This window comes from Oreochromis aureus, linkage group 2 (genome assembly GCF_013358895.1).
Source record: "Oreochromis aureus strain Israel breed Guangdong linkage group 2, ZZ_aureus, whole genome shotgun sequence".
In the NCBI taxonomy this organism is placed as follows: Eukaryota; Metazoa; Chordata; class Actinopteri; order Cichliformes; family Cichlidae; genus Oreochromis; species Oreochromis aureus.
This window is the reverse complement of record NC_052943.1, coordinates 21,330,882-21,356,400: the sequence shown is the minus strand read 5'-3', so window position 1 is coordinate 21,356,400 and position 25,519 is coordinate 21,330,882. Positions and strand designations below refer to the sequence as shown.

General features: G+C 39.2%; 1 protein-coding gene across 1 annotated transcript in view; it reads left to right on the top strand.

Moving 5' to 3' along the window:
• Positions 1 to 25,519, top strand: part of slit3 (slit homolog 3 (Drosophila)) — a 233,364-nt gene that overhangs the window by 125,590 nt on the left and 82,255 nt on the right. The window contains exons 5-6 of the mRNA XM_031732754.2: positions 59 to 130; positions 12,012 to 12,083. Coding sequence (XP_031588614.1) covers positions 59 to 130; positions 12,012 to 12,083 — 144 coding nt within the window. The remainder of the gene's footprint in view (positions 1 to 58; positions 131 to 12,011; positions 12,084 to 25,519) is intronic.

Below are 25,519 nucleotides of genomic sequence, written 5' to 3'. Positions count from 1 at the left end.
TTTTCCCATTCGCCCTGTCTGTCTCTCATCCTCTTGTCTTTCTCTCCTCTCTCTCCAGAGACCTCAGTGAAAACCAGATTCAGGCAGTTCCAAGAAAGGCTTTCAGAGGGATCACCGGTGTCAAGAACCTGTAAGCACAATTATTATAATTCTCTTTTTCATCTTCTCCTCTCCACTATCACATATGTATCGTATATTATTGCATCAGAAAATGTTAATAAATACCTAAACATTTTTGCATTTTCTCGGGGATTATTACCCATCGGAGAGAATCACACAATCATGAAGCACAAAATCACATTTAGACTTCATCCATTTAATTGCTCCTGTGTTTATATATTCAACTTCATTAAATGTGAACAAAATACAACTGTAATAAAAACAGGATGATATAGTTCATATAATAGGTTATTTGTGTACTCTATGCTAGCATCAGATGACTTTAAGTTGAATCCAGTAACCTGCATAAATGGATTTTTTTTTTAATCCCTTGTACTATAATGAAGATATCTATGGTGTTTGAATTTTACTGCATAGCTACAATAAAACAATGTCATTCCTACTTAAACGAGCTAATAATTAAAAATAGCTATTCCTTAAGGATGGTTTATCACCTCCTTTAAATCTCTGAGAACTGGCAAGACTAAGTGCTTTATAGAATTTTAGCTGCTTCACCTTTTAGGATCTCCTTTTTCATATTTTTCAGTTCGTAATCTTTTAAATGTTTCTAAAGATGACAGCTCAGGACTGTAGAAAGGCCACTTGTGCACTCTGTCTTTGGCACTGTCTTGCTGATATAAGCAATGGCTTTTCTGTAAATTATGTCATATGCATGGGTGCTTTTATTACTTTAAAAACAGTGTATAGTTTCGTTTGGCACAGATGTGCAAGTCATCCATGCCTTGTGTAATGGCCTGTCACTCTATCAGGGATGCAGGCTAAACTGTGGGCTGATAAAAGGCCAGATTTCCCCTCCGCTTTAGCCTTGTTGATGAAGCTTCCATATCTCCTCTTCAGCAAGAGTTTAAACTTACATTTGTTGATGCATCAACACACTGAATTCCATGACCCCAATTTCGTTGCAATTTTATGTTGCGAAATGCAGTCCAAAGCATTACATTCTATGTATGTGTTTTTTATATTTTAAACAGAATCAGAAACTTGTACCTCCTACTCCGTACATCTGCTACAACCTGCTTCTCCGCTGCCTTTCCACTCTCCTTCTTTCTCTTTTTTTTCTTGCCTGATCCCATATTCCTACTTTTCTTACTCTCCCTGTTAATTCAGCTTGTCTCCCTTACCACTCTTCCTGTCCACAAAGGTTTTGTCCTCAAATCAAATGCTCAATATCCCCCTGTCAAATATTCACGATCTCCTAATCACCAATAGTGAGATCAATACGCTTCCCAATCAATGCTTCCCATCAATAATAGCTGATCAATGCTGCCTCTAAACTACCAGACAGGCTCTTGTGGAGATGTTCTAAATGAGAAAGGATTCGGAAAACATTAGATAGAAAAAAATAGAAATTTCGTTCTGCAGGACACTTCAGCTTTATGAAAAACAGGCGACAATAAAAGTTGATGTTGCTGTGGAAATCATTAGATTAGGCCAACAAATCTTCTCTGTGTAAATTGAAGTTTGCTGCCATGTTTCATCACATATCTGACATGACAGAGGAGATGAAGAGAGGAAGAGACGGAAACACATAGCAACACATAATAACTACAAGATATGAAAAGATAAAAACCCATTCTTTGGCGATTCTTATTTCGCTACCATAGATGCTGACTGACAGACGAAAGGAAAAGTGTATTCCTGGGGCTAATGAGATGGAAAGAATTAAATCTAAATAACCACATGTTTTCTCTGCATATTTCAGTTGTGTAAATAGTGCAGGTAAAGTGGGTAAATGAAAAAGATGCAAATGTTTCCGAAACAGATTTTAACTTGAAAGTAATGAACCATAATCGCTTCAGTGATGCAAAGGTGGATCATATTTGATTGCTCGCCAGTTGTATCTCTCATATATATCCTCTGAACTACCGCTAATGAAGATAAGTGAAAACAGATCACCATGTGGTTCAATTATTTCATTTCATTCTTCTGATGACGGGCATATTATGGGCTCTAAAGCCCCACAACAGCTGCTAAATGGACCTTGAAGTGAGATTTATTTTCTCCACTGCTGCTGAAATTTCACGAATGAACTTTGAAGTTCTGTTTTAACTCAATTCAGACAAGATGAACATTAATAGGACAATTACAGATGAAAACATTATCAAACACCCTAAAACAGCTACTAAATGAACCTTACTGGTGAAACTGTTTTCTTAACCATAAACATGCTGTTTCATTAGATCATTAACAAGTGCTGCTAATCGACATTCAAACATTTAAAACCCACATTTACACTGATATCTTAGCAGATACCTTCAGCTATCGCTTTAGCTGTCCTTTTCACATGAGGGTTTTGGTACATCAAACTAATGTATAGTTGTGGGCTGTTATATTCATCAAAACATTTCAACCCATGAGTAAAATTACAAGTTAGTGAGGCTTGCAGAGCAGAGAGAATTACAAGTGTTTGAATTTTTTTCAGTAGCTCTGTATAACAGACCAAATATGAATCTGTCATCCCAAAATGGGAATGCGCGTATCCGTGAATTAAGATCTAAGTTATGTGCTTTTTGTACTCTTTCAATGGGTAATCTGTGAGTTGATTAATATGCATCTTGCCATAGATCGGTAATTCAAAGTTAGGCTACAGGCAAATGTGCTCCTCTGCTTAGTTTCCTCTCCCAAGTGTGATGTAAGTTCAATGTGGCCGCCAAAGTCCACAGGAGATTATTACTCTTAAGTTAAATGGGCCTGAAACTGTCTATACTCTGTACTCTGCAGTGTGTGTGTGCGTGAGTGTGTGAGCATGTAGGCGAGCAAGTGTCAGTTCCCATGGCTTAGCTCCAAACCTTTGAGTTCAGGTTGGCCTCTGATCATCTAATCCACTCTCGCTTCTCAATCCAATCTAAACGTTACACACCACCTTACCTCTTTCACCTTAGACTCACTCAAGAATTTCACAACCATTTGAAGATCAGTGGCAGAAAGAAAACAACTACTAGACTATCATCCCTTAGCTGTGACCTTATGGGAACTTATGGGCATTTTTATATTAATGTTTTTAAGCTGGACTTCAAATCCACCAAAGATGTGCTGAAAAAGGGGAAAGCTCTTTCCTGGCATCTCACACTTGCACCTGAGTGCTCCCCAGTATAGCCACAGTCTGTCCCACTGGAGCAACATGCACAGTTGCAATCCAATATTTCCAGTTTCCAGATTTTGAAAATAGAAAAGTCCTACATGCTCCTTTTACATTTGGAGCTTCATTTTCTACCAAAGCTATAATGTCACATAAATCTCAATGGATTATAAATTGCGTCAGCCCCTTTTAAAATGTTTTTAACTAAATAGCTTTGACCTACAAGGTGAATCATTTTATTCTTTTTCTTCAGTCAAACTTGCGGCCGACTCAGCTTTCTCAGGATCATTCATTTCTTCCATCTCCTTTTTTTGACATCTTATAACACCTCCTCCTCCCTGTTTTTTTTATCTTTCTTTCTCTAGTTTATCCTCCCATCACTGCCACCTCCTTTTATGCTCAGTCCATGATTTCCTTCTCCCCCTCTCATAATTTCCCCTTTTCCCTATCTTTCTATCCTTTTTTTCTTTTCTTAATCATTCTTTATTTTCATTTATTCTACTCTTCAGCTGCTTCCCATCGTCATTCTCTCCTCTTCGCTTTCTCCGAAAGTTTTCAGTCTCCAACTTATTCCAATTAGTCACCTCCCTAAATTCCCTCCCTCCCTCTTTTCCGGTGTTTCCCTCTCTACTCTCCCTTCTATCTTTCCATCCCTCCCTCCATTAGACAAGGTGACTCCTGCAGTAAAAGGCTCCAGCCCTCCATTATACCACGGAGTAAAAAAACCTTCATGACATTCTGTCCCTGGTGGACACAGCATTGATTTTCTCATGTCTCTCTCTCCCCCTCTCACTTTGTAGCCATCTCTCCCTTGCTCTCACCCTATCCTCTGCCTCTTTCAATCTCAGTCCATGTCTTCCCATCTTTTTTTGTCTCACTCTGTTTCTCAGAGGGTAGGGTCTCTATCTTTCTCTTCTGGTTCTTCTCTTTCAAGCGGCCCAGTGGCAACCACAGCATTGTCATTTATTGAACTGTTTCCTTTACATACAGGCACAACACACACATACACAAGCACGTATACCATGCACACATAGACACAACAGCCCTTTTGACCCCACTATCACATGACTGATTTGCTGAAACAGCCAAGAACCTGGCAAACGTGATTACTACAGTCTTACGCTAACCTAAGGAGACAGGCTCTATGCTATACCTCTGTGTATGGATGTTTGAGTGTATATGTGTGATCGCTCCTATGCATTGTGCTGACAGAGAGTCTTGTCATTCCCTTAAATCCTACCTGTGAGTCAAACTAGAAATGATAAAGGTAGATTTTCGAGTTTGGACACATCTGAACACTGTGCCAAAATTTGTGTATTGTGTTCTGGGTTTATGGTAGTATTTGTATTAGTAATACAATCATATCTAAAGATTTTGTTTAAATGAATTCTTGTCATGTTAACCAAAGCTGTTCATGAGCATCTTTGGCACTGAACATTTGCGCCTTCATATGTACAGTCAGCTACTGTAATGCTTATTAACTATGTTCTGTATACATTTAGTTATGATCAGAGTGTATGTGCGCTACTTTTGTTGGGAGGCAAGCCGCTGTAGTTTCGATTACAAAGACACATAGGGCATCAGATAAAATACAGCTGTTTCATATGCCCTGACATTACACCTCAGTGCCCACACAGACATGCCTCTTTATCTTTTGCAGCCATCAAGTCCTCATATTGTACCTTGTTTTCCATCTGCCTGCTTTCTCACTGTCCTACCCGTTTTTTTATTGTGATAAAATTTAATTCATTTTACCCGCTGGGTCCACCTATGCTCACTATCTACACATTCATAGTACCACCAGGTGCTTTGGAAGAATGTATTCAGAGAGTATAATATGCAGGTTTTCAGCAAAATACAAAAGTATACAGTACATCAGTGTAAGAATAAAAAAAAAGAAGTCCCTTCATGGCCTCCTTTCTTTTTTCCCCTATAAAACATCTCCATGCTTCATGCTTCCCTACCCACAATGCAGTGCAGGATAGCCGTTTGTTTGAATTATGTCTACACTGCCTTGGAGAGAGGTGAGAACATTGTGTCGTTTACGTGCATGTGCACACACACCAGTATCGTAGTGTGTCTCCGCCAGTGCAGATGTTTACTTTCAACTGATTTTATGTTTACCACATTTCCAACAATGGACAGCTGGAGCCAGGCATGAAAATATACAAAAAAAAAGACTAATAATGGTCTTCCTTTTGAAAGCAGAGCGTCCTTATATCAAAGTGCCGCAAGAGAAAGTAGGATGAAGACATGACAGCCAGCTTTCTGACAGGGTTTACTCAGATTCCCATGATTCTTGGCTTGAACCCAGCCCCCACTGCACATGTCCTTAAATGGCAGGATGTGGCTAATTCATTAAAGGTCTTGATCAGCAGAGACAGTAGGTAGATGGAGGGGTGAGGTAGAAAATGTCAATTGTTTTGGGAAAGGATTTACATGGCTAGACTGCATTCACCTAAAAGTCCTATTTTTTTTATTTTAATAATAGGATTTGTAATTTAGTTTTGATGGTGAATTGACCTAAAATCACATACAAGAAAACAGTAAAGTATGATCAGTTTTAAAATACATCAAGAAATTAGATTTCCGGCTTTCTCGGAATTGTTTTTTTTTTTTTTTTTTTTTTTTTACTGGAACTCTATCATGTCCAGCTCTTTTCATTGTTCTGTTCTTTGCTAAACTTGGTCTATAATGCACTTCAAGCTAAGTCTATTTTATATTCAGTTAATCTATATTATTATGCAATAATAATAATAATAAAGAGAGACTTTAATGGAAGCTTGTTGATGTCCTTGATTGCATTTTTTTGTGGAAAAAGGTGGACAATAAAACCATAATTTATTCCTGTACCCTTGAACATTACTAAAAGCAGACTTATCATTAGCAAGTCAAATCCTACCCTGTATTGTTCAAATCTAAATGGACATTAAATGCAAATATCATTCACTTTAAATGACACAAAAGGCTTTTAATTACCTGTTTCAAAAGATGTCCACCAGCGTTGGTACCTATGTGAAAGACCGACTATAAGTCCAACCAACCTAATAACCAACTATTAGTCGTTACAAACACACACTCCTCTAAAATAGCTTTTTTCACCGTTTTAAATTAGATTTTTGTTCACCTACAGGTGTTTCCAATACACAGCCTAATCTATATGAAGTCCCTGCAAGTCAGAGAAAGGTAACTAAGAAGTAAATGTAATCCTTAGTTTCCTTAGTGAATGATTGTCTGCATTAGTGCTGCGATGAAATGCCTCTTGCCCCTGTCCATACCCTTTGATTGGGCAAGCAGTTAGGAAAATGGATGGATGAAAGCTTTTAAGAATTTTAGAAAGTTCAATCATTCCTTTTTCATTCACTTAATGAGGGAGGAAAAATAAATGGAGGAACCAGTAGTCAAAATTCCAGCAACACTTAGAGTATATACAAAAAAATTATTGGTAGATCGGTGCCATCTATATCTACTTACAGATCAACCAGTGAAACCTAAATCAGAACATTCAAAGTAATTGTTTAAAGTATCTTATAATAAAAAGCAATAAGAAATTAATCTTTTTTTCCATTGTCTGCTATTTGTGTCCATCACTATTCATTGTCTACTTTCTTTACCAACAAAGACAACAAATGTTTGCAGTTTTTGATTGCCAATAATTTAAAATTTTGATGAAGGGTGGAAACACAGTTATGGTCCTCCTTCCTTCCTATCTTCCATCCTTTTATTAATTACTCAGTTAGTAGTGGTTGCTCACTGATGATTTCATGCAGAGACAGCATGTGTGTGTATGTCCATGTGTGCTTACCTCTGCTCCAGATGGTAGCAGAGGGAAGCTTTGAATCAGTCTGCCAATAGGCCTTATGATAGACATGATTAAACACACTAACTAATTATATGGAAGGAAATTAAATTTTGGACCCCTGTTCTATCTCCTGTAACAAACATCTATGACTGGAACACACAGGGTTGCAGAATACAACACAATGGTACAGATATAGAGCGCGCACATGGATACACAAACTTGCCCTTACCCCGGACTGATACCAATCATGTCACCATTAATCAAGGTGCTTGGTGTAAAAAGCTGTCAGAGGAATCCAATTACATTGTAGATGATGAAATTGTTTTTTGTGGATGAATGTGGAAGCTGAAACATAGCTGCCAGTGTAAAAACAAGGATCTTTTCTCCGTTTTGCGGAAAAGCAGAGTTGTAAAGTTTCTGGAGGCGAGCGGTGATATGATTGAAAAAGTGATCAAAAAGAGAACTAAATACCTGAAGATATTTCAGTCCTCTACCCATAATGCTTGTGGGCCATTTTATGTATGCATTTATGTATCTATTTATTTACTTACTTATTTTTTGGCTTCTAGTGTAGCCACTGGGTATTCAATTCAAGACACCAAAGATGACTGTAAGATTGACACTACCTGAAAATGCAAACCAAATAGTGGTTAACTGTCATTTCCAATGTAAAAGTGATTAATGTGACATGGGGAGTAGCCTAACATACAGCTCAGGTCAATGCCAGATAAAAAAAAAAATTCCTTGAAGGGCATATTGCATAATACAATTTCTCTGAGTAACAGGTCCTGTCCAGTCCAGCAAGCAGAATCATGGATAAATGCTGTGTTGTGCCAAACACATTTGTTTTTCCAATATGTGGGTATTTTGCCCAAGTACACGTGGTCATGAAGGCCAGGATGGCAAAAGATAGGAGAAGAATTTGGAGGAAGGGGGATGGTGGGAAAAGTCGAGGATGAAGCCAACAGGTTTGGTGAAATTTAGGGCAACCAAAACTAATTATTAGGGAAGTATATGGTTAGGATTGAGGGTTAGAAATGCTGTAACAATATCAAGCTCCTTCCTTTTGATACTTAGAATATACAATCATTAAACTAATTTTTATATCTCTTTAGGACAGACAGTCTGTGGGCTCAGGAAAGTATTTTTTCTTCTTGCATGGAAAATCTACAGAAGATAATAACTACTTTTCTTTTATTCCATAGATTTCTGGACTTGTCTTTAATTCTGTCATAGAATCCTAGGAGGTCAAGTGCAAGAATACAAATCTTTGATTAATTTTGCAATTAGAATAACTGAGTAAGCCAAGGGTTGTCCAACTCCAGGCCTCACGGGCCGGTGTCCTGCAGGTTTTAGACATTCAAGACATGTTGAGGAGGTCATTTAGCCATTTAAATCAGCTGTGTTGGATCAAGGACACATCTAAAACCTGCCGGACACCGGCCCTTGAGGCCTGGAGTTGGACACCCCTGGAATAAGGCTTCGTTAAATTATTGCTTTTAGGTTTTGCAAAAATTAAACAAAGCACATAATCTATAGTTAAAGTTTCCAGCAACGTTTCTTTAAAGTGCCACTAGCCCAGATCCTTACACAACATTTATTTGTGTTATTCTAGACCACAGGGCTAAAAGCAAACTAACAGCTTAAAATTTAACCAGCAACCAAGAACTGTTACATTTAGAGGTGAAGTGTTTTTACGAAGTGTTTCATAGGTATTCTTTTTATTTGAAAAGGTAGCTTTGGAAAGATGACGTTTAGCAGCTAGACATATTTCCACTTTAAGGTGAAGGCTGAACTGGACCCCTGTACTGTGATGTCAGGCTAACAAGACACCAATACTGGCTGATTCACCTAGGCTCCAAATTATGTTCATTTGTAATTATATTTTAAATTATTTGTTCATCTTTATTGCTATAGCTTAATTTAATTGGTAACCTTTGTTAAGTTATAGGAGCAGCCCAGGTTAGAACAGCAGGTGTGGGATGGAAAGTCCCTTCAGACAAACACGTGACACCACATGAATTGCCATTCTTCACACATAGATTCTGATGTATGAATAGAATGACAAAGACCTTAATTTGTTGTTGGTTGTCTGTCTCTACACTTTATTCCTCGACATTAAAAGAACAGTGCCGTGAATAAAAAGCCTTTAATAACTAGTCAACTTTAGCAGTGCCATGCATCTCCATATGGCTGTTTAGGCTGTGCGCCATTCTTCCTTCCCCCCAAAATACATGCCTTTTAATTACATAAAGCAGAAAACATGGCACAACCATATGCTGATGATCCCCAGACTCACTATATTTTAGACTCAGTCATTTAACAGATGCTTACACTCGCGGCTCTCATCCAACAAGTGGGCAACAAAGAAAGAAAAATAGCTTCAAGACATGACTTATGACCAGAGCACAAACCCAGACTATTCTTTTATGTACACTTTCATATACCATCATTGTTTAGTGCTCCGTATTGTTGATCCTGTCCAATCTTTACAGATCGTGCTCAGTTAATGAAGTGCCGCAATGGCAAGGAGGTAAACAACTTAACACTAAATCACCTTTAAGATATAATTGCATTGCTTCAAAGAAAATCCAGGCATCTCATCACTCTGTGGAAGCCTTTGGAGGGTTGAAAATAATTATGTCGTGATCCAAACCTGGCCTGTGGGTATGGATTGGTTTGATATTTCCTCTATTTAGTTCAAACCAAAACCATGCCAATTGTTAACCACTTGCAGCTGGTCAATACCAGGTAGAAATACCTGAAATACACTTTTTACTACACTTTGCCATGAACTCATTTATGTGACCCTGCTGCACATGTCAGCACCGCCTCAGAGAGTATAATGATCAAACAATGAAAAGTTACAGTGAGCTTTGTATGGTAGCTTTGCTGAAGCCTTGTCTCAATAGAAATATTTCTGAGTTTGCTTTGCATGTTCTTGTATAAAGAGCTGTGATAAGATAATGACTCTCTAGTACTGCTATGTGCTCTAAAACATTTAGTTTGTACATTTATCTTGCCTGAAGATGGTGCATCTGGGGCCTTCTCTGGCCAGCTGCCTCTTGTTGATAAGCGGATATACAGAATATTGAGGTGTACCTGTGGTGCACTGTAGTAAATACAATTTTCAGATACTCCGAGGACTTATATGTCTCTAAGATTCTTTACACAGACTTGCACTGTGGACATGTATATACAAAAACAAACAAAAATTCGCTGCTCCTGAAATTCTGATGTGATATCTGCTGCCCTACAGAGAGAAAGAAAACTATAGCTCCCTTTTTGGGATGCACCTTCCTCAGGGTTAAAAGCTGACATGACTGATTTAACAGGTGTTGCAGTGTGCCAAGCAGACACCAGGGCAAACACAGAAGGGAAAAAAATAAATTAAAAAGCTTGATGAAGGAAAGCAGGGAGACGAAATTGATTAGAGATGGGTAGATGAAGAACGAAAGGGAAAAAGTGAAGGGGGAATAAAAGACAAGATGAGAGAAAAACATGGATTGTGAACTGGGAGAGATGAAAAGTGGAGAAGACTGATCCAAAACAAGAAGAGAGAAATGAATATAAGATGGTTGAAGTCAAAGAAAAAGTGATTAGCAATGGAGGAATCCAGCGGAAGGGAGATTGGGGGAAGAGAAGAAGACAAAAGATTAAGGTGTAGTGGCTCAAGAGCAGACAATAAATAGTTTGATAGTGTTTCTGTCAGTTTGTATGTATTTTATCTTTCTGTGCTGTGTTTACCCTATTAATCTACCTGTGTCCACCTGTCTGAGTGCGTTTGTGTGTGTAATAGGTTAAATGCCACTTACAAGGGACATGAAGACACTTCTAAATGTCTGCCCTTTGTGTATTTTCATCTGCAGTCCATCCTTACTCTCCTGTAGATGAAGAAGACGAGGTAGGAGGGACAGAGGGATGAATGGGTTGGAGGAATGGAAGGAAGTAAGGAAGGAAGGGAGGAAGTGGACTTTTCAGGGTTGCTGGGTTCATGAGGGGTGGATGATGTTGGTGGGGAGGGGAGCTGAATACCTAGAGCCGAGCAAATTAAAGTAAAAGCAAAGGATGGATGGCAGTGGGGTACAGGGTGCATCTGGTAGTCCAGCAAGCAAGTCGTTGAGCAAGCCTGGAAATGGAGGAGTTAGTGAGAGAGAGAGGGAGGAAGGAAGGAGAATGGGAACAAGAGGCAGAGTCGTGACTGTAGGTTGATTTACGGAGGCTTTCCTTTTAATGAAATTGTTTCAGTGACAGAGCCGGTAAAAGGCCCTTAATGGATTGGCTGGCCTAATGTAATGAAATTACTCCCTCTTTCACTACAGAGAGAGGAAAAAAGAATAAAAGAGGACATGGGGGGAGGGAGAGGAGGAGGATGGGAGAGGAGAGATGCAATTAATATTTACAGAACAGACAAGCAGGGTGGGCTTTAGTAGCAATGGCTCGCTCGCTCTCTTCTTTATTGTGCCTATCTCTCTCGCCCCTCTCTCTCCCGGTGGCCAGTGTGCGCTGGGCGTGCGGCAGGGGAAGGAGGTGATAGGCTGATGCCAGGCAGGCCACTTCAGCGCACCGGTCTCTTCTCTCGCGCTCTCCTTTTCCTCTCCTCTTCTCCTTAGGGCTGGCCATATCAGCACTGAGGTGAGAGACTTAACCTTAGCTTGTGTGCTATCATCTGGACTAGATATTCCTAGAGTGTGTGTGAGTGAGTGCATGTTCGAGAGAGAGAGTTAACTCCGGTGTCTCCTACCTGCTACCTTAAGCCCACTACTTGGGTATCACCTTACACACATATCCACATGCACACACTCTCATTCAAGCAACCCATCTTTTGTTAGTCCCTCCCCCAGCTGAGCGGACCTTGCAGACTTGCGCCTGACTCTCTCCCATCTCTGTCTCATCTGTGTGTGTGTGTGTGTGTGTGTCTGTGTGTGTGTGTTTGTGTGCGCGGTGCAGGCAACTGGACAGCAACCACATCAGCTGCATCGAAGATGGAGCTTTCCGAGCGCTGCGCGATCTGGAGATTCTGTAAGTAGAGAAAACCCTGGTCCTCCATCTCTCTCCTCCTTTGCCTCCTCCTTCTCTCATCAGTTTCCTCTTCTCCTCTCTTCCCCTTTTCATGTTTTGTCTGTGAAACAAGGATATGTCCTGTACTCTCCTCTTCTCATTATAAGCTTTGCTTTATGTCTTATTCAGTTTCCTCGCCCTTTCCTTTTTTCCCTTTCATTTAAAAGGAATTCACTTCCCTCTCAGTTCTGTATCGTCCCTCTTTCCCCTTCATGTACTTTTCTATCTTATCTGTCTTTTATGTCTGCTTTGTGTCTTTAGTATAAGAAAAGCTGTAACTTGAAGGTGATTTTGTTTAAAGATGACAGTTTCTTAAATGCTTCTGCGTGTGAATTATCCTCAGTTATATCCTTGAATGACTGCAGAGGTGGCTGTATAAGTACTTGTGCGCATTGCTTGCAAAGATGAAACCTACCTGTTCATCAGCCTGAAATTGTGTAGTCACTGACTCACATTAAACTGATACACACCCAAATACAACCACAAACAATGGGATGGGAAACATTGTATCTGCCACCTGCTGTGCTCTGCATTTCTGCGCTCCATGTGTGTTATCATATGTGGGTGATTCCTGCTGTATATGGGGATACATTAATGTTCTTGCGTGTTTGCTTCCAGCTGTGTGAGTTATTGAGTCTGTATGTGTGTGTTTGCGTGAGTGTGTGAGGAAAAATTGTGTGCGTCTTATCTGTCTACATTTCCAGAGCTCCTCATTTGTCACTATACTCAGAGGTGTGACCGGCCACTGTGCAATGAAAGCTATATTAGTAAAAGGTGTCTACTTTTTCCGCACCTGTATGTGTGTACAAATGCATGTTATTGTGCATGAATGGGTTTCTATGTGTGTCTGTTGCAAGACTTTACCGTTAGTACAGAATCAGGTTATTATTTTTTTCCTCTGTTCCCTATATTTTGTGCTAAAATAAATAATATAAAGGTTATAGTGTAAGATCTTGATATTAGGAAAAAGCAGCTGGAAAGAAGTTTGTTCTGTGATGGTGGCATTGCTGATAGCTGATAAGGTTAGTGGTACTGTTTCTGATTATCTTAACGAGGAATAATCATATAGGCAATCAGGCACAGGCAAAGATAAAGAAAGATTAGCTTAAAAAAACAGGCAAAAAGAAGAGAGAAAAGAGAGGGGGGGGGCAGTTAAGGTAAAGATGGGATGAGAAGAATAAGCAAAAGAAGAAAAGGTGATTCCACTTTTTCCAACCTGTCTGTCCACCTTTGGCTACATATGACCTGGAAAAAATGCTGGCAAATTATTAGAACTATTAGAAATTGTTTGGTTTCACAGAGATAGTGATAGTTGAGTTAAATGTTGGAAAAAAAACAAGAACGTGATTATTCTTATGTTTTTTAGGGTTTCCAACACATTCTGACAATAATTAGGTATTGCAGTCATCAACTTGAAAGTCTGAGATAAAGTCTCATTGTCACATAAATGTCTACTATTTCACAAATAATATTCACAGAGAGACTATTACGGGCAAAGCTACCAAGTATACATATTCTGTGATAAGGATGAGAAGCCAAAGAAGCATTGGAAGTTGGCAGAATTTAGAATTTTAAAGGAATTTTCTCCGTAATGCTGATTCCACTTTTGTCTGCAGTGTATTTTTTACTTTAAATGACCCATTTAAGAATCATGGGATCAAAAATGTGATCAAATTCAATACTCATAAAGATGATATACAGCAGGTAGCAGGTATGTGATGCAAAAGCTCAGAGAGATTCCCAGCAGTATCAGACACATCTTGATTAGTATCCTGCTGAAGTAGGTGTGATTGTTCTTGGTGCAGTCTGGTGCTGCTAATGTGCTCACATAAATGATTAAATAGAGCAGAGGATACTGTGGTAAATGGTTCAATGTGTGGCAGTGTAGTCCTCATCCAAATCAAAATAAAATGTAATCACCACTACTATAAGTAATAAAATCAATGCAGGTGTTCATTTTAAATGATGCTTCATGACAGTATTGTAGGTTTTCATTAAAGCCATCGTATCCTTTATCTCCACGTTTTATTTCCTTTTATAAGTTAGATTTTTTTTTCATTCCCTGGCCTCACTTTTGCTCAGCGCACAATGAAAGTGATAGGGGCCAGATAGAGGGGGATCGGCAGTACGAGATACAACATATTAGCAATTCATAAGACTCTGACAGCTGAGTGCTCGGCAGGATTTACAATTCACTGTAAATACGCAGCCGTTCCATTCACAGCAGACAGCATGACAGCACACAGTATATTCACTGAATGTGACGTTTTAATAAAGGCAGGTGTGTGTGTGTGTGCGCGCGCGTGTGTGTGTTTGTGCGTGTGTGTGTGCGCGTTGAAGTGTTTGTGTTCATGTGCAAAGGGCATGAATGACAGTAAGCAATTCTGCTGCTGGACTGATCTTCATTTCAAGCATCTTAACACACACGCACAGACAAACACACACATTCGCCACACAAACAGATGCATGTGTATTCACACATATCCGCGCACACACAAACACAGACGCAGTCCCATCTGTTCAGTTCTTGGGGTTGATTCCGTGATCGTAGTACAAAATGGATGATAGAGATAACGGTGACTGGAGGTCATGTGACTGCACCATCAGGTAGGTGGATGTATTTTTGATTGTTCACACCTATGTGTGTCTGTGTGTGAGTATCTTCTTGTGCTTTTGTCTTTTCAAGGATCGGTTTAAGTCTTAAGCCATCGGCTGTTCAAATGGCTGAGTAGCACTGAGGTTAGGATGATTAGGTTTAGATTAAAGTTTAGTGCAGTGTTTCTATTACACATTAGTTTATCCGTCAAACAGAGGTTAGGTCGTTTATCAAGCAGAAATATCTCCAGCCTGGGGACTTGACAATTTGAAAATGTCATCTTGATCTCTGGGAAATTGCAAATAATATTTTACGTGTTTTTAGACATGTTATAGGGTATGAGTCAGTCAAGAAGATAGATCGAAATTATAAAGAAAACATTTTTTTAAACTTTAATCAAGTCCTAGTTGGAGTAGGATCTGCGATCCACTTGGTCAGGAGTTTTCTATATTTTTCTTAACTGCTCAACTACCTGTATTCATATTTGCGCCAACTAGCCTGTACTTCACTGCCGTTATACGAGTTATTTTGATTGTACACTTAGATATAGGCATTTTTGTATATTTCTGGCATGTGCACGTAACATTACACCTCCATGTTTATGCAATAATTCTTTTGCTATTACGTGAAAGGCTTTTTCTCTGTTCTTTGCAATAAATGACTCTCAGCTTGCTTGAGTCGCACTTTCAATTTGTTTGATCCAGCTAAATTGCTGCCTCTGGTTCCGATCCAGAAATCTTTTGAAGAGGGCCAAATTTCCCTCGGAAGGGCTGTTTGGTTTCCAAGTGCCGCTTCAGCTTGCTTGACACTATGTTAGCATTAGCCAACTTTTCTCGACAGATGAAACACTCAAGGCTGATGGGTTGTTGGCGTCCTTGTCCAGCTTATATGTGATACTTCTAGTGCCAGATTTTTTTTACTCATTTCTTTAGGTGGAGAGTTAGTTCTAGCTTTACTTAGTTCTTCCTCTTACAAATGTCACTATCCCCGCTGTTTTTTATGTGTGACATTCGGATAAATCCAACCATCCGGAGACTACGCTTAAATATAGGGATTCCCTTTGCAGCACTTTTTAAATTATCTCTGGGTATCTTTGGGCTGCAAAAATGGTAAAAATGGTAAATGGGCAGATATTTTACTATATAGCGCTCTTCTACGCTAATTGAGCAGTCCAAGCGCTTTCTACTACAAGCCTCACACATACTGACACAAGCACTTTTTTTTAAACACCTAAGCGCTTTTATCTCACACACACACACACATACACACACACTGATGGATGCATTGGGGGTGAAAATGGCAGGCTGGAGGAGCTGAGGATCAAACCACCAACCCGCCTGAGCCACAGCTGGCCAAAATGCTTGCATATGAATTATTGGTGTAATAAATATAAAATACAGTCATTACTTTCCGTAGGAATTTAATATTACTATAATAATGTATGTTTTCCACATAAACCAACCATAAGATATAAGAAAGTACATAGGTTGCAGGCAAATAGATATTTGTGTGTATTTTAGTAATTTGTGTGTGCGCGCATCATGCTAATTGAAAGAAGTGGAGCTCTCTCTCTCTCTCTCTCTCTCTGTGGCACTAATGAATCTCCACTTTAATTAATCTAGTCATTTTTAATTAGCCAATGTTTCTTGGTAGACTAGGCTTTATCTGAGCCTAATATGTTTCACAGGAGCTGCTTTGACTCGTCAAAGCTGAATATTTGGGTGTCTGGCTCATTTTGTAAAAGCTAAATGGATTTTAGTTTGTTAGTTTCATTAATCTTGTTATAATTGTTCTCTGGAAATGAAAAGGAGTGATGGGGCTTTTTTTTTTTTATAAAGTTAGACAACGTGTTAAAAATTCAGACACATTTAAGATAAAATATTTGACCTGTCACAAATTGAAAAATTTGCGTATGCCTTGACTAAAAGCTGTAATCATTTCTCTTTGCAAAAAAAGAATGAATTCCTCGTTTTAATAATAGGAGTGTACTTTTAATCATTGCATTTTTCAAGGTTTTTTTCCCCCTTTAACACTCTCTGTAAATTTTGCCACGTATTGTTCTTCAGCATCACAGTTTGACTCACGTTCGCCTCCTAAAGAATCCTACAGGAAAAAAAACACAAACAAAAAAGCATACTGCACTAGTCAAAGAGAAGTAAAACACACGAGAGTGATGGCAGCAATTCACAACAAAGAGCCAATTTCTGTACTCTAAGAAAAGAAGAGTTTCTATGATGTTAATGGTTTGAATGCTGCTTCTTTCTCTCTGGGTTTGACAGAAGAGTTTTACTTTCTGAAGAGGCTTAGAAAGAAAGACAGATGTGACTAAAGAGTCTTTAAATTCACCATTTCCTCTGATATCCTTTCCCTTTACTCATATGTCCTTAGATAGTCTCTTTCGCTCTTGCTTCCTCTTCTCTCTGCTCTCTCTTTCATGGTTGCCAGGATGAAAGTGGAGGATCGGTGTTGTAAAAGCAAGACAGTGCTGGGCTATGATTTATTTAGACCCAAAAGGACTGTGGTTACTATCCTATCCCATCCTTTTTGCCAGGAGAGACAAGAGACAAGAGAGATTTGGGGAGGTGGAACGGGTAGGGGGGTGTTAGCAGAATGGGGGAAAAAAAGGGACAGAAGGAAGAATTTTAGGAAAGAAGAAGAAGAAAAGAAGGCATGTAATACTGGTGCTGTAAAAACAGCCAGTTTCCTGGATATAATTTATTTATCTACTGTTGAGGAGAGAGAGAAACAAGGCAATACAGAAAAGAAGGTAGAAGGGAAAGTGGAGAAATCCATAGATGCAGAGGAAGACCAAAAAGATATGCAGTGTGCAAAGAAAAAGAGCAATAAAATGCAGGGAGAGAAAGAATCAGAGAAGGCAGACATAAGAGCAATAGACAGATACTACTGTAAAACTGATGCAGGACAAAAACAAACAAGAAGCAGAAAAAGGGAGGCAGGTGAAACCTTGTCCATTTGTTGCAGATAAACAAGACCAGAAGAAAGAGATGTAGGACAGAGCGGTATAAAAGACATCAGAGTGAAAGGGAGATGAAATGGCAGATAGAAAAGAAGGAAGAAACACTGATGTGACATTAGCGAGTAGAAGAAACTCTGATAGAAAATAGATTGAAAGGATCAGAGGGAGGAGAGCAGGGAGGCATTAATTATTGATGGAACAAATGTCTGACTGACTGACTCAATTTGGCCCTTTGTTGTTTCCAGACCACCAAGGCTGTCAGATAGACTCAGAACAGGGTTTCTCAAAGTAAGGACGGAGACCCCACTGGGTGGCTGATGTTTTGATTTTCCGGTTTTTAGTTTTTATCAAGATTGGTTGGCAATATGTCTTAATTTTAATTAAGTAATACATGTTGCCTCCATTGCTTAGATAAACATAACACAAAGATGTTATATACATGCATTTATTATCTGTTAATAAGAATGCCAAATACCAGTATTGTGAATGGCCAATCTAAACTGCTGTCCTAATGCGTTATTGCATTGGTGCTGTTTTGAGATTGACCTGTGCTGTAGGGCATCTGCACATTGTTGTTAATATCCGGATAGTCATTTTCCACTGCCAAGTAATGAAGACCCACTCTGATACTGCCATCTTGGAAAATTAGCATTTTGCAGTCATTTTACGTAAGCTTTCTCTGCTAGAAAATTAGAAGAGTCTTTAGGCTGGGATGCTGCAAACAAATATCTGAAATTAACTTTTTAGCTTGTCTGCAATGGCTGGTATACTAATAAAACAGTGCCTGAGAGGACTCACTATTCATGACCAAAATAATGACAGCTCAAAGGGCCACGGCAAGTGGAGGCAGAGGCAACAAAAAACTGCACCTTGAATAACCGGTTTGTTTACACCGCATAAAATCAGCTGCAAAAAGGAGATGTGGTGTGCATGGCAGTAAAGGTCTATGTGAGTGAGTGTGTGGATGTTAGTGGGAAAATGATAGTGAACTCAAAGTAAGTGCATAACGAGTCTCACTGAAAGTAGACAGCTTTTATAGTGACTGGCATCACTGGCCCAGGCGCTCCAAGCCAGCTGAAGTGGAAGACTCCATCAGCCAACATGTTTCTGGAAGAGACGCAGTACAATGAAGCCACAATACTCTCTGTTCTTTAGTGCCTGCATTTTTGATAAAAAAAAATACTTGTGTGGAGCATAGAAACAAATGTGCATTCAAAGCCACTTTTACCTTTAAAGTTTCAAAGAACACGACCAAAGACGTGTTGTTAAGGTCTTAAAAAATCATTTTAAAACATAAATCAGTGAACTAGTAAATTATATGTTCATTTTGAATTTACTGTTGAACTTAAAACATGTTGGGTAATTAAAAACCACACATTGGTTGACGAAATACAGAAAACAGGTCATGCAGTGTATCTCTCAATCAGGCATCAGAGATGCCCTTTAGCAGGGTATATGTGGTCCAGGGAGACTCGGCTGAAAGGAGTGATCAGCCTTGCAGTTCTGGGACAGTGATAAACTTTTATTGGAGGATTCTCCCAAGCATAGTTTGTGTTACAATGTACCTTTTTTTGTAGAGAAGCAGAAAGTCATTGCTGAGCTTAGACAACTACAACACTGGGTTAAAGTTGTTGGATTAGGGCATGGTCCCATTTAAGAGAAGATTGTAATCCCATGCCAGGGGTAGCAGCGATTGTGTTACGTAAAGATAGCAATTATTTCACAGTTCTGGGTGAATACCAAAATGCCTAAACAAGCCTGGGATCGTTTTTCTATCACACGTGAAAACAGAGGCAGAGTCACCCTTGATTTGTTCTTTTGTTTGTTCTTCACTGAAAATCAAGAAAGAATGCACACCGGGGTGGCCTTATCATATTCGTCATTAAACACCTATCAGAATCAATTAGTGCTGTGGAATAATTCTAAACAAGTGGTTTTCCTAATGGCACACATTATGGATGCATGTCACTCTGCTTTCCCACTAAACATTAAACAAAAAGATTCATCTTAATTACTTGACAGGTCCTTTCATCTCTATGCAAGCTTTGAAGGTTTCAGATTAATATTGGTTATGCTGACAAACACATTTTTCAAGAGTTCTTCTTTGGATTGTTTGCATCCTTTACAAAAGTCGTTCTAAAGCATATCCTGTTCTGACCTGTATGTTACAGGCATCCTAAGTGGGGTGAAAACTTGCTGTTGTTTTATCTCTCAAAAGTCAAACTACAATGGCAAATACAGCAACGGAGACTGAACTATGACTTTTCTTCAGTGCATTACTGTGAAGAGCACCGTGATCATTAAATTCAGCAATCCCACAGTCGGCTTTCCTCCTAATACTTTGATTCCACCGTTTTTGTATTTTTTTTTTTGAAAGCCTTTGATGGTCAAAGCTGTATGTGCTCAAACTTGTAAGGCCAATAAACACAGCAGAAGTGGAAATGTAATTATGTGATAAACACAGTCTTTATATTTGGCAGAGGAGCTGCTCGATCCACTTTGTCAGTTTGATTCCCGAGAATACCTCGTCCTCGCAATCACGTCAGCGCAGATGGTAGGCATTCCTCCTGCAGCGGCTAATGACTGTGTGTGCCAGCGCACGAAGTGTGTTTTTACTCAGCGAGAGCTAATTTAATGCTGAGTGCCAGTGCTGAATGCAGCCAGCCTCACACTGCTGTACCTTGTAGTCTTTCCCATATACTGTTCTATTCCTTTGTATCAACCAAGAATTCAAAGTAGCAGACAAAAATGTCTTCTTGTTAGCCACAAAACTTGTTTTAATTTCTGTCCGTGCACTTTTTTTTAAACTTGTTTTGACTTATTACTGCATGGAGATGTTTTTATAACTTCATTAATTACTGTAGAATATTAAGTGTGGTCTTGGGATTAGGGTTGCAAGCCTGTAAGAGTTTTATAACCTTAAGGTTACAGTTTAGTTTAACCTATTAAAAAAAATATATTGTAGATCGTAGCATGTTGATTTGTTATTCACTGCTTTGTTGCATTTGTTTTCAGGAGGGTGCAGTTTACGTGGTTTACATTCGCAAGGGCAAACCAATCATTTCTAATTCTCGACAATGTCTCAATCAATAATATATAATCTATTTTAAAGCACTTACCACATAGCTAACGCCTGATTTTGAATTCCATTGTGTTTTGGCAAGTGTGTCTGCGTGTCTTTGAATGAGTTAATCCAGTTAGTGCATGTGTCTGCCAGGCCACATCAGAATAAATGATGGGTCCCTGTGTGATGATGAATGGTAATTTAGATTTAACATAACTGGACTAACGAGCGCACTAATGACTCCAAAGCTAGCCTGGACAGCTCTCACTCTACAGGCTCACGCCTTGCATCCCAATGAGATGGGGAAAGGGCACCCAACTATGCGCACATGCAGCGAAACACACACAGAGTAGAAAAAAAACATGCAGAAGTGTCTTAATAAATTCATGCATACGCAATCATAAATTCATAAACGGTTCTGGCAGCGAAGCACATCCCATACACAGATGTACACATGCACCAAAACCACACACACATACCACATAAGCTAAGTATGTATGTTTCTGAGAACTCATTGAGTAGTTGCGAGAAGCGATGTCAGGCGGAGAGGAAGCTGATTAATTAATAATTATTCATCGGCCGGTTTTCAACCAGTTGAATTAGATGCAGTTTTTGTTCACTGATCTTTTGACTCGCTTTTTTTCCCTCTCTTGACAACGAAGATTAATGAAAATAAATGATAAGTACTTGATCATTTTCAGATATAAATAGATTTAATCACTTCATTAAAAAGAGGGTGAATTTTCACTTAATCGTTTATCTTAAGATCTGAAAGAATTACGTTTTTAAGGTGATGAGACTTTGTTGTGTGTTTCACTACAAAGTCACTGCACTCAATTACGCTAATGAACCTTGCCATTTTAATTGTGCTGCTTTTTGAGAAAAAAAAAAAACACGCTCTTGAGACAAAGAACCCCACCATTAACATTTCCACAGGCCAGTAACACGTACAACTGCTTTATCTGTACAGCAGCCGCCTGTTCATCCGAACTATAGTTTCTCTGTTGAATATGATATTCCTATGGTATTCAAGCATGGGTGGGATGTTACACCCACATAAAGTGAAAAGCCAAAATCGGCATGCAGTGCTCCTGAAGTGCTAGCCTGGTCACTCATGAGGAAATTAATATGGAATTAATAATTAAAAAATGCAGAAACTTATTGTCTGTAATTGTTTTGGTAAGTTTATGTTAACAAAGTGGTACAAACAGCATCAGTTGCAAGGCAATTAACAGCCTCTTTATTAAAATGAAGCTAGTTTAAAGGTATGTTGCGTATCATTTGCATACATCTTTTTAAATCTAAAAATGAATATATTTTGTATATTTACAGCCACAAAGAGCAAATATGTAAAATAAAACTGAAGCAAAAACTGCATATTTTTAAATAGTGTAAGTGGTCCATCTTTCTGCTGATTGCACGCAAAACTTTCAAGTACGGATGGACGGGGGAGGGGGTTGAGAAAGGACTGAGCTTTAAAGATGGCAAGAAGCAGAACAGGTGTCGTGGCAATGATGCCCACTGAACTGAATTTTATTTCTTTAAACAGTGATGTTTTTATTAATTGCAACCAAGACCGATAGAAAAATCGACATGTGCAAAAACAGACAGATGAAGGCGGGAGAGGCAAAATGGTTTGAAAGAAAAATCAGAAAGGAGAGCGAGAGTCCGCCATTTACATGACATGCCCATATGCACATCACAAACACACAGAGAGCTAAGAGGTCTGAGAAGCACTCAGAAGAGCTGTGGATCAGCTGCATATTTTATGATCACTTTTCTCGGCGAAGCACAACTTTCTGTACCGCTAAGAAAGAAAAACGAGAGGGACAGAGTGAGAAAAAGAAAAGTGAAGCGCATGTGTGTGTGTAGCATTGAGGTTTTGGCCGACGACTGTCATAATTCATAAGGGAAGACGGACAGAGTTGCTCAGTGCACTGTAACTTCACAAGGTGACTTTCACTTTGCCTGTAACTCCCTTTTTCAAACACAGACTCGGTTATGCAAACTGTCACATATTTCTTCATCTAAATGTCTTATTACCTGTTCCCTTTGTCTTTATACTTTTCCTCTTCTTTTTCCCAGTCATGTATACCTCCTCTGTCCATTTACCTTCCTTTTAATTCCCGCTTCCCTCTCATCTTTTAGATGATTTACCCGCACCTCTTCTGCTAATTTCTGTCATTTAAGTGTTTTGGCTTTTTCAACCACATCCACCCAACCTTTCATCAATGTTTATAACATATATAAATAAACTTATTTCCATGTTAATGTCAAATAATGGTAAGTCAAGCTGTGAGATCATGTATTTGTGATAGTTTGGTGATAATTTTTACAATCACAGAGACCAAAGTGACCTATTTTTCCTACTTTTTATTTGTTTGTTGCTTTATGTGTACATCCAGCTTGAAAGCAGGAGGCAATAAATTATGTTTCCACCTACTGAGCTGTTGACCTCTTCACTGATTGAGGCTCCGTACTTGAATCAGTTTGGCTGCAAGCTTAAAAACATAAGAAATGGTGAAATAGGAATCGTGATGTTTCCAGCAGCACTGTTTAAGGAAATAATCTCATGCACTGCACTGTGCTTTCTTTATGAGAATGATGTGTCCTGGCTGAGCTGATCTAACACTTTAATGCCACATTAAGGTGAAAAGGCATTGTCTGTGTTGCACACTTACACTGTGTTATGTTATATATGTTATGTTATAGTTGATTAAAACAATTAAAACATCAAAAATAAGAAACTGTTTAAAAAAAAATTGTTAACCCATGTTTCATTTGGCAACCAAACTTTGGGAATTTTATCGATTTATCTATATAAGTGCTGTAATATAAAAATACCCATGTGGTTTGACTTAAATGGCGCATGATGCATGAATATCTTCATCTGCCTTCCAGCTTTTCTAATGGTTGCTTCAGCTGAACTGAAAACAGTCACAAAGCAAAATAAATCAACTCTTTGTTAAGATTAGTTAACGGAAAATGTTTGGTCCACTGTACATAAAGTAACTTTTGCCGTGAGTGTAATTTAAACCTAATGCCAGTCCAAATAAAGCAGTTGTTTGTACAGCTCCAGTGGTACAACTGTCAAAATTAAACAACAGTTCGTGGGTACAGAAAACCACGTGCACATGTGTGTGTATATGCGCTTGCCTTACATGTCAGAATATCCCCGGTGCAGTTGGTGTGTCTCTAGCCTCAGTGCCCCCAGTAACGATTGCATTGCTGTGGTTGCCTCCTGCCTCCAGATCTGTCTCGTATCCGTGACGCGTGGGTGCTGGATTGAAGCCCCCGAAACAAACCTCGCTCAAAACTAAAGTTTAGTAATACAGAAAATGGTGATGTGTGTAGGTGTGTGCGCTTGTGCATACTGCAGATGATTCAGAACCAAATTCCCCATAAGTGGATGCATGTTTTCAAGTGTCTTTGTCAATGCTTGTCCATGTTTGTGCACACGCGTGTGTGTGTGTGTGTGTCTGAGTGCGTATATGCACAGTGGGGTCAGAAGAGAACAAAGCAGTGCAGCTTTCTGCTGTTCAGTGATTTTGGTTTGGCTGGCCTTTCGGCTTCTCTTTGAGTCAGCGGGCTCAGCAGAGCCATCACACCCTGGCAACAACCAGCACCCTGGCGAAGACAGAGGGTCTGACCTGAAAGAGAAGGATGAGGCACAGTGGGAAGGAAGGAAGGAAAGAAACAGAGAAAGAAAGAAAGGCAGCGGGTCAAAATGAGAAAATGAAAGAGGGTCAGTAGCAGTCAGAAACTAAAAGTTTAGAAACAGCTGTATAAAATGTACTGGGAGGGTGGATATGGAAAGAAAAGAGAGAAAATCAATGGAGAGGAGCTGAGCTAAGTATGCAAGGTAGCTACTGTTTTCAAAATAACGACTTTTTTTGGGGGTGGGTGGGTGAAAAGTTGTGGAAGAGGAAGAACATGCTGGGAGGATATAGAGAATGAAAAGCAGGCCTTCAAAAGAGAGAGAGAGGCACTGTGACGGCTATTTTTCCACTGGAATGGCAATAGTGGGTTTGTGAGGAGCCAGATTTGCTTTGGGAGGAAAACAACCCTGAACTCTTTAAATTATTTAAGGAGTTAAAAAAGAAAGGGTAAAGTGAAAAAGGTGCATGTGATTAAGAGCAAGGAGGGAAAAGTGAATATTCATAACATATTTAATGACAAAAAAAAATAAATCTTAATACCATATTACTTGTGATGTTACAGAATTTAGGGTGTAACTGTCTAAAAAATTCAGATTTTACATGTTGGTATTCCCACGAAACCACAGCAACCATGATTATTTTGTAATCCTAACCTAACCAGTCCAGTGAAAGTAAAAACAGCAAGCCTAATATCTAAAACTTTTAGTCCTACAGGGGACTTGAACTCAAATCCCGTGAGGGATGGTTGTGTGTTGGATTGAAGCTAACAGCACCTCCCAGCGTGAACTTTGTTGGCCTTTATGGCTGGCTGCAACATCACCATCAGGGGAATTGTGTGTCTCCCATAACAGACCTCCAAATTCACTTTCCCTTGGCATTGCTTTAAAGGTGCCAGCTCACTTTAAAAAAAAAGAAAAAAAAAAGATTTATTTGGGTCTTTTTAGCCATTTTTTTTCAACGGGACAGCAGAGTAGACAGGAAAACAGGGTGAAAGAGAGCAGGAAATAACTCCAGGCAGACTCAAACCCAGGCCCCTGCAGTAGCCTTTTGGCATATGGGTCTCCTGTGCAGTCCGGTGAGTAATACCGGTGGCCATGTCAT